Source organism: Rattus norvegicus, chromosome 15 (genome assembly GCF_021556685.1).
Source record: "Rattus norvegicus strain SHRSP/BbbUtx chromosome 15, alternate assembly SHRSP_T2T, whole genome shotgun sequence".
NCBI lineage: Eukaryota > Metazoa > Chordata > Mammalia > Rodentia > Muridae > Rattus > Rattus norvegicus.
In genome coordinates, this window is record NC_141548.1 from 35,593,069 (window position 1) to 35,603,299 (window position 10,231).

The following is a 10,231-nucleotide window of genomic DNA, read 5'->3' on the forward strand; positions in this document are numbered from 1 at the left end:
CTTAGTCCAAGTGAGCAGGGATTGCATGCCTAAGCGTAATTACTAATTCAGCAATACAGGTAAAAACTATTAAAATGCCATTTACCCTAATATTTAAGGACGTCAGTACAGCTCATGGAGAATCGTCTGTTCAGATTCAGATGCTCATTTCAGCTTTTTATGATAAAATAAGGGACAGTTATGTGAGCAACAGACTACAATGAAGCTTTAAAGTCATGTTTTAAAATGGTATTAAATGACATGAAAATGTTCATGTTGAAATGTCTGTCCCTTGACTTGCTTATAGGTATCTTTGTGCTTGCTTGGCTCTGAGTTCCAGAAACTGGTGGTGGTGTTTCCTGGCTGTGGCTTACAGTGCTCTAGCACTTAGCAACAAGCTCTGATAAATGCCAAGAATGAATTACAGGGTGATGAGAGAAAAAGGGATCTAATTTAAATGGAGGTTGGGGAAAGGGTCAAATGAAACTGCCTGAAGACAGCCTGGGGGTGGGGTGGGAGAGCACCAGGAGGTCTGAGAACAAAATCCATAGGACCAGAGGACAAAAGGCACAGGGTAGCCTACGGCTACAGGCTCTCTAGCGCCCCTCTGAGGATGGTGGGCAATGTTTCCAGTCGTGAAAAGACCCAAGAGTGCTGAGAGAGCGGTCACAGACTATGACAGACATTTTTTTGCTGTTTTTTTTGTTTGTTTGTTTTGTTTGTTTTTTTTTTTTTTCTTTTTTTCGGAGCTGGGGACCGAACCCAGGGCCTCGAGCTTGCTAGGCGAGCGCTCTACCACTGAGCTAAATCCCCAACCCCTGCTGGTTTTTTTTAACGCCATGCCTAGTACATGCATATACTGCTTAATACATGCTTTTTTAAATTAGGAAACATTGCTCAATTTTAAAAGGTTAAAGCGTGGTCATATCCACGTTCTTATGATGACAAGCCACCTCTCTACAGTCACAGTTCCGTGAATCTACCTAACTCCGTGCTAAAGGCAAGGCTGGGCCTGGCTAGGGCTGGGATGGATGGCAGGTATTCAACTCTGTCTTAGACCAGGTCTCTAGTGCTAAACGTCCACAAGGGGCATGCCTTATTTAGTAGAAAGAAGACCCAGGAGCAGGGATGACAAGGGGTAGAAACTCTCATTTTATTTATCTACTTATTGGGCTTTATGAGGCGCTGAGAATGGACCTTGCACATGCTACTAGGCGCATACTCTGCCATGGAGCTACCCTGAAGTCCTTTAAAAAAAATTATTTTCCACAAAGTATGTAGTTTGCCTTTTGTAAGGGCCAAATGATTTGAAAGCCATTGAAGGAGGTGGAGGAGGAGGAAGAGGAAGAGGAGGAGAGGAGATAGTGAGGCAAACAGCTGTCCCACCCAAAGACCATTGTGAGCCATTTCCGGTCAGCGGCAGGGCAAACTGAAACAAGCTTTCCTCCTTCCCCACTTACTAGTATTTCATGTCAAAAGGCGGGTCTCTTTCCAGAAAAAGGGGAGGAGGAGGAAATATCTGAGATCAAAAGGCACTGTCCTGCCACTGGCCACTACCTGTACTCAAGAGACTCAGGAGCCTCAGTGGACCCTGTCACAAAGCCAAGCACAGAGGCCTGGCCTAGCCTTTTGCACATTCTTTCCTCCCATCCCCCTTTCTTGCTTTAGACAGGGTCTCCCTACAAAGCCCCAGGAGGACTCAAACTCAGCACTGCCTTACAGGTGTGCACGACACGTCTAGCTCGCTATGGCTCTCTGCATGTTAGTCAGATACACTTCATAAAGATTTGCTTTGTGGATTATGGGCCATCCCTCATTTGGTGTTGGGGGAGGCGACGGAGGCTTTTGCCTGGACCAGTATGTGAGTCACATCTCATTAACCAGCAGCTGGGGGGCCTGTGGGGCACTGGAAGGACCCTTAGAAGTCAGGCCTCAGAGCAGGGGATGTGAAACAACAGTAGCATAGTCTGTTGTCACAGGCCTCCCAAACCAAGTGCCCTATGAGTTAGAAACAAATTGCTACAGAGAACTAAACAGAATAGCTCAAATCCACACGGGGACTTCAGGAAGAGGCTGCTGCTCAAACAAAGCAAGCTTGATAGACACCAGGATCCCTTGGTGGAGAAGGTAGGAACTACAGAATACAACCCTGAACGTCCGAATGAGCAGACAGGAAATCTGTCCCTGGTGGAGAGTGGGCTGTCAGAGCGTGTTGAGGGCCAAAGCTGCAGCTGGAGCAGAGGAGACCAGTGCTTGCAGGGGCTGTGTACTCACTCAGCCAGCAAAATGCCAGAAGAGGCTTTTTGATAACCCACACCCTCAGCAGGATGTGAGGGAACAAGAGGGAGAAGTTACAGCACACAGAAAACAAACAGAAAAGCCAACAGCCATTGAGCACTGAGTCTGGTAACAAGCATCACATGTCAAACCAGAACTGGCCACCACTCAGAGTCCGAGTCCTCAAGTCTGCAAGTCTGTAGGAAGGGCTCTCTCTGACTCTCCTCAACTCACTGTAGCTTAAAACTGGGCCTACAGCCCATCTCGCATGGCACATAGGGCACGCCACATGGCACGTAGGACCCGCTGCAAACAGCTCGCTCACTCCTAGCTGAGCTCCTGGTGCATGGGGACTCTGCCCCATTGTAGAGCTGCCAAAGACTTACTGCTGAGAAAATTTCGCCTTCTTCCCTTGATGGCTTAAGAATGTCACGAATTGACTTCCTTCACTAACTTCCAGAGCATCCCACTCACCCGCACTGGGCCTCCTGTCAGGAAGTCGCCTGCAAGAAGGCACATCCTGACCACTGCCAGTGCGGTGCAGAAAGTCCGTTTGTTTACATTCTCTCTGCCCTGGTTCCATTAAAGGCCTGAAGTACTTCAGCACATGTGGGGTGGGTTAGGGAAACTACAGTTGACATGGAAACCTAGGACCAAAGAGCTGGTAAGGACTCGGAGACACAGCCCACAGGCTGGTTAGACAAGCACAAACCACAGGTCAGATTCGGAGTGCAGGAGGAAAACAACATTCTTTAAGGGAGGCAAAGCCATGTCCTAGAACTCCTACTGAAAGAAATTTCTCATCTAAATCTGTCCCTAGGGGACACAGCCTGAGGAAGGTGCTATTAGAAGAATGCCAGCAGCCATGGGTCTGCACCTGGAGCTACACTCAAGACCTCAGGCTCCAAAACACCCCAGGCTCCCTGAGAACAGGAAACCAAAAAGTATCCCACGTGAAGGCTGCAGAAGCAGTCTACTGTCCCAGCAGCACCCCTGAGCCTTAGCCATGGCACCACGCATGTGCTCTGCCTGTCACCCAGCAGCACCTCTACATGTGCACCATAAGGAAGACCCGCCTGCCTTCAAGCGACACCTCTGTACCCATGTGCCTGCTCTGCCTGTCTCCCAGCAACTCTGCAACACTCACCATGCAGCTGTTCCTCCTGCTGCCACCCATTACAACTCAAGCAGGGAATACAAGTCCCACAGAGAAATGCTGCCACACCTATGGTGTGTGATTAGACCTCACCTTCCAAGGCCTCAATCGCTAGCTAGAGAACAGCTAGCTCCTTCTACAGCATTACGCAGTTACTTGCCTATGAAGCTTCATGTGCTTTACTTGTAAAGTTATACATATTATGTACATGGTGTACCATCTGGCATATACATCATGGTATTTACATTGTTACAGTGAAAATACCCTAACGGCACTTTTTCCAGACACTTCCATTTTAAAAGGTTTAATTACAAAAGCACCCTAATATGCTAGATATGGGTGTGATTAATGTGTGAAAATTAATGGAGCTTTAAGTTTATAAATTGTGGACATTTAAAAATGTAAATTTTACCTTAAAATGACATTTAAATATCATAGTACAAACACTATAGAAAAGCAAATGTGTATGCACAGATAATAAGATATTACTTGTGAGTTAAGTGCAGTAGAGCAAGACAGAAGGTTCACTTGAGTTCCAGAGTTCAAGGCCAGTCTGGACACATAGCAAGAACCTGGCTCAAAAAGGAAATAGTGTGTGTGGAAAATTCATGGGCCACCACCGCTGTGCCCCACCAGGAAACATGGCACTATGGCCACTCTGCTCCATTACAGGAAACTTAAAGATGGCACTTAAGTCAAAATAGGGAGGACCAAGTTGCATCTAAAGAGTGCATCTAGGGCTGGAGAGATGGCTCAGTGGTTAAGAGCACTGCTCTTCCAGAGGTCCTGAGTTCAAATCCCAGCAACCACATGGTGGCTCACAACCATCTATAATGGAATCTGATGCCCTCTTCTGGTGTGTCTGAAGACAGCTACAGTGTACTTATATATAATAAATAAATAAATCTTTAAAAAAAAAAGAAAAAAAAAGAGAGCATCTAATGCACTAGGCCTGGGTAAGAATGGCTTCCCCAGTGCACAGATCTAGCAAGGAGCTTCAGTCCACCCACACACTGCTCCAGGGCACTGTCAGTCCCCTCTCCTGCTGTCTGTGTTCACAGCATGACTTTCCTACCAGAACCTTCTGAAAGCAAATGCACGCTCATCTGAGCTGGAGGGGGAGGGGTGCAGCTGTTTTAAGTTTTAAAGTAACACTAGACTGCAAACTGACTGAATTATTTCGGGAGCATTGACTATGGTAAATGGGAGGCCTTCCTGCTAGCAATTAACATAAATTAACGTGGATGGGCCTTGCAGGCATCCTGCCTTAGCTTCCCTGTATTTGTATTTCATTGTATTAAAGAAGCACTCAGTTCACTTCTTGCTCGCAATTACCGCAATTACCGCTAATGGGGTTTACTTTAATAAGCCGCACCTGTACCCTGGATTGTTTGCTTGACTTGTTTCTCTTACATTTCAGGCTCTGGTTGCCTCCTTCACTCACAACTGATCTACATACAGTAGGAGAGGATCTTAAGAGTTGCTCTTGGCAGGAAAGCCTGCTCCTCCACCTCACTTTGCTGTCTCCCCAGAGCTGTTCCTTCTCTACTTTTAAACTGCCATGTTGTTTCTGTTAGGGAGGAGCACTTGGTAGCACATTTAACTTCAGACTCTGACAAGACAGGCCATACGGCTACTGTAAGCCTCCAATGCTATGGCAGGCCACACGCCACTCAAAACACTCTTCTGTACAAAGGTAACTCACCAGGAGCCAAGTTAACTGCAGCACATCCGAGAGGCACAAAGCGTGGGATGTTTCACAGACATTCCCACAGTGGCCAGTCCTCTGAGTTCAGCAGTAAACTACAAGAGGACTTATGTTCCCTTAGGAAGTAAAGGGTAACATGGTTAGCTTGTGCTAACTGGGATCCAGACATTAGTGAGATTCCCTCTGGAAGTAAAGGGTGGCGTGGTTAGCCTGTGCTATGACTGTGACACAGTCAGATGTGTACCCTGTGTCAGTGTCCTAAATACTCGGGTCTGAGTTACATGCTGCCATGTAACAGATGCTCCATGTCCCACCAATGGAGACACAGGTTCTGAGCAACCACATTTTGATGATTCCCATGTCTTGTCTATCGATGCCTCTGGCTTTCTGAGCACGGCTATATCCTCTCTAACAGTACTCACTCATTCTTGAAGTAGGAGAAAACACCTGGCTACAGAGGCACACTTCTATCCCAGTAAGTACTAGGGAGGGGCAGGCAGAAGGATCAGGAATTCAAGGCCAGCATCAGCTAGGTGAAACTTCATCTTAAAATAATAAATAAGAATCAGAATAAGGACAGGTATAGAGGTGTCAGAAGAACAGAGACTGTTTGACGCATGTTAAATATGAACAGCATTCGGTCAGGAAGGAAATGAAATGTACAAACCAAAAACACAGTAAGAGAGCCAGTCTCCTGCCACAGAAGCTCAGAATAACCCCAAGCAGGTCCCAAGAAGAGGGCTAAGAATAGAAGTGGAAGAAGGCACAGCTGAGCAGGGAAGCGGATGCTTAGCATGCACAGGGCCCTGGGCTCCATACACTACACACAAACAAAACCACAGCAGAGTGACAAAGTTACAGCAAGGGGCAATTTCAAGAAGGAAAAGTGCCTAAGGCCCTTGGGGAGAAGGCAGCCACCGGCTACGGTGCACAGAGGAGGCAGTGTGAGAACAGTTCAGAGCGTGCACAGAGCTGCTGAAGCTGCTGGCATCCGGACCCACCTGGTCACATCCTGCATTCACCAACTCCTGCAGCATCTGCCGGTTCACCTCTGCAGCTGCCGACGTGCCTGACTCATTGGCAAAAGGCAGGAGGGAATATCGGATTTCCCTGAGCGCTTTTTGATAAGGTCCAAACTTCGGGGTGGCTCTCATCTGCTGCTGCCTGGAGGCATCTTTGTTCCCCAGGACTTTGGCATCCAGGGAAGAAGTGTCACTGTTTGGTCCCACCAGCAGCCCCTGGGTGGAAGACTTGGCCGGCTGCTTCAGTCCTTCTCGAATCTCTTGCAGTCGCTGCCGGCTATTTCCAGAGTAAGTTGTAGCAGGAAAAGTCTTTGGCCTCATCGTTAGTCCAGTTTCCTTTTACCATAAATACAATCTTCTTAAGAACAGGTAATACTGTCAGTGAGTTGTAAACATGCTTCCAGAACAACTTCCTTCAATTTCTGTAGCTCCTAAAGAGAACCTAAAATTTTCCAGAGTTTTCATTTTGAAGACCATCACTTTCTGAAAAAGAAAACGGAGTAAGAGTGTTCATTTGTGGATCTCGCATAATGTTAAAGCTACTTTCCAGAAATGCACGGTGATTTTGGAAATATTCCACCTAGAGAGTAAAGCGCAAGCGCATCACTTTCAGAAAGTGTCATGTGCTACTTAGCTCTGGAGCTGTCCCAAGAAGATCCCTGTAACAGGCAGCCACAGCCAGGTGTCTCCACAAACGCCCAGGGTGACAGCGTCTCAACAACAGGCAAACTCACGGTCTGTAATGTGTCTGAAAACCACGGCTGGGGTTAGAGCTCAAGACACCAAGTAGACGTCTAGCTTGTCCCTAATATCAACCAATTCCCGATCCATATGTCCCTAAGCCTGTGGCTTCACCCAACATCTTCACCCACCTGAGGCTGTGGTCCTTCGCATTGTTTGAAAATTTTCCTGACGAAGCCCTCCCCAATTTTTCTGAATAAAACAGATCCAAAACTTGCTTTATTGAAGGTATTCTTTACTACAATTCAAAGTGTCCCACACAATACCCTGAGAATGAAAGTGACAGCGCTGGAGAGCTGGCTCAGCGGTTAAGATCACCTGTCACTCTTCCAGAGGGCCAGGGTTCAATTCCTAGCACCCACAGGGTAACCACAACCATTCTAACTCCAGTTCAGGGAATCTGACGTTCTGATGCCCTTCAGGCACCGGTCACTTAACTACACGCAGGCAAAGCTCTCATGCACATGAAGTAAATTCGTCTTTAAAGGGAGTGAGTAAGTACTGGAGAGTGTTAGAGTGTTCCAGTTGAAGCCATGTTCAGGAGCCTTCAGCTCTCAGAAAGCAGGAAAAGGGCACTGCGAGGCGCCACCCTCACGATGTGCACCGGGCCTTTTCCCTGGGCTCTCAGACGTGGTCTGATGCTCTGGTGAGTGATGCTCATCAATGTCCAGAGCAGTCAGCTGCCCTGAGATGACAAGAAAAAAGCATGATACTCTTCAGTATGCTGTGATGCTGAGCTGTGCGCTGTAGGGTTTATGGATTGAATACATTTTCTACTTACAATATTTCCACTTTATGATGCATTTATCAAGAGGTAACCCAGTCACAAACCAAGAAAGATCGATACTCCCCATAGTGAGACACTGGCACCCTTCCCTGTGCCCTCGCCCCTCACACGGTCTTCACCTGCACAGTGCCTCTGTAGGAAAGACAGGCTGACATGCCCCACATCATACCAGTCTTTTACACTCCTCCCCCTGACTCCCTCTCACTCAAAAGAGCGCAAAAATCTGCTTCAAAGGCTATACTTTGTTTGGAGTTTCAAAACACCAAGAAAAACTGACCCCCAGAAGAGTACCCTCTAAAGACAGGCAAAGAATTGGGACTTCTAGTTCCAGTAAAGAACCCCATAACCACAAAAAAAGACCCTGCTTCACAGACTTCTTCACATGGGGCAAAAATACAGGTAACTAACATTATCCATTACCTACTACAGGCTAGACACTGTCCTAAGTTTTATATGAATTAAGTTACATGCTCTTACATAACCACATACAGCAGGAAATATTAGAAATGGCATTTATTGACTGTGCTTTGTATGGGGACAGTGGTCTTCACTGTTGTAACTATCCAATCTCTTAGTACAACTGACAAGAATCCATTAAAAGAAGTAGACTAAAGTTCCCAACATGAAATCTACATTTTAATATATAGTTTCTAGTATTCTGAGCTACTGAAATGGTTGTGTAAGGCAATATAGATAGTGAGCTATGAGATCAGGCAGCTGAGTCCCCAGGCCCCAGGTTGGCTACAGCCCAGAAGCCTAGAGCTCTGCTTAATTGATGTAAAATGGGGCATATTGCAACCACACTCATTTCCAGGGACTTCCTGGACCGATCATCTGTTCTGAGAGACCTAGATTTCTAAAACCATAAGCTCACATTCCAACAAAACCAGGACAGTTTCTACAAGCCTGCTAAAAGTGTGTGAAGAATCCTGGGAGGACTCACTCGGTTAGGAACTTACAAACTTGCCTTTCCACTCAGAATTTACCTAAAATCAGTTTCTAAAGCTTCCATTTTCTTCCCTTTCTTTCAAAAATTAGAATTGTGAACATATCTTTGATAAACACTGGACAATAAGCAATTAGGGGAGGAAGGCTCTGCTTGGCTCACAACTCCAGGTTACAGCCCCTCATTGCAGGACATCACACAGCAGGTACTCGAGAATAAACACACACATTCCTGCTCACTCTCTACACTGACACAGCCCAGCATCCCGAGAACAGCAGGGCCCCTGTGAGTCTTCTGCTTCAATGAATACAATCAAACTGATGCCTGCAGATAGGCCCACAAGCCAAACTGATCAAGCAACCCCTCACTAAGACTCTTTCCCATGTGATACTTGGTTGTGCCAAGTTGACAATTAAAACTAACACCATCCATCTTTATAACAAATGACAGTGTAAGAAAGGGACCTGACATAATGCATTCATCCCCTCCTCCACTCTGTGCCTACCCCATCTACTCTGTAAGTGGGGAAGGAGTGTCTTCTTGTGGAGAGTATGAGTACTTTGCCTCTGTGCGGATGTGCACCAAAGAGCAGCCAGTGCTCTTAACCTCTGAGCCATCTCTTTAGCCCCTGGTGGCATCTTTTTTGAGATAAGGCCTTGCTATACAGCCAAGGTAAGCCTGGAACTTACAATCCTGACTCAGCCTCCCTAGCTTAGATTACAGGCATGGGTCGAATGCCTATTAATCTCAGGCGCTGACAGATGACGAAGAACCTCACCTTCAGCAGTTTTCAGTGAAGTGAGGCAGAGGGTGAGTAAGGTAACCGAATGAGCGAATGAGCAGCAGAGGAGAGGCTGCAGGGGAGGGGAATCCACAGCACAGCACAGGCTGGAGGATGGAGGGGAAGGTCAGAGAAACGGAATAGATAAGGAGTCTGCCTGGGGAGGGGGTGGGAGTGGAATTCCAGCTGGAGGGAAGAATGCAGTCTCCACAGGGCTTTCCCAGAGACTGAGCACAAACCCAGGACAGCGGGCAGCAGGACTTCAGGTAGAAGGGCCTTTGGCAAATGTGCACGAGCTGGGTTAACAGCAGGGTCCAGGCCAGGAACCCAGAGGCTAACTAGAGACAGTGCAACACTCCAGTCCACAGATGCTGGGACAGGAAACAGAGAGGGCTCCAGGGCTTGGTAACAAACCAGTGATCTAGGCTTAAAGGCACAAGGAGAGACCATAAGAGTCTTAGGCATTAACCATTCACACACGCCATCAGGACAGAGGCTACAAGTCCCTCCTGAAACATCCCTTTGGGAAGGTGTGGTCTGTCACAGCCAGACTACCACCAAAGGATGCTAACAGACTACACCATGTTAAGCCATATTTCCTGCCCAACCCAGTGCGCCAAGGCCTGGTCACAGGGCAACAAAGAAGCCCCGGTGAGCTCAAGCCTTCCACGTGCCCCTGAAATTTGTTCTGAAACAGAGGCTGCTGAAGTCAGGAGGGGCAGACGGACGGGGCCATGGCAATCTTTTCCCAGTGCATACACTATCAGGCTGACAGCATTCACAGGGAGCTCACATGCCCAGAAGCAGCAGCTGTATGAGGCAGCAAGCCACTAC

The 10,231-nt window shown here is 47.4% G+C and overlaps 1 protein-coding gene across 2 annotated transcripts in view; it reads right to left on the reverse strand.

Moving 5' to 3' along the window:
* Lats2 (large tumor suppressor kinase 2) overlaps positions 1-10,231 on the reverse strand; it is a 51,685-nt gene that overhangs the window by 33,597 nt on the left and 7,857 nt on the right. For both annotated transcript variants that reach the window (NM_001107267.1, XM_087585691.1), the window contains one exon: positions 6,122-6,625. In NM_001107267.1, coding sequence (NP_001100737.1) covers positions 6,122-6,463 — 342 coding nt within the window. In that variant the 5' untranslated portion in view covers positions 6,464-6,625. Of the gene's footprint in view, positions 1-6,121; positions 6,626-10,231 lie in introns of those variants that run through there.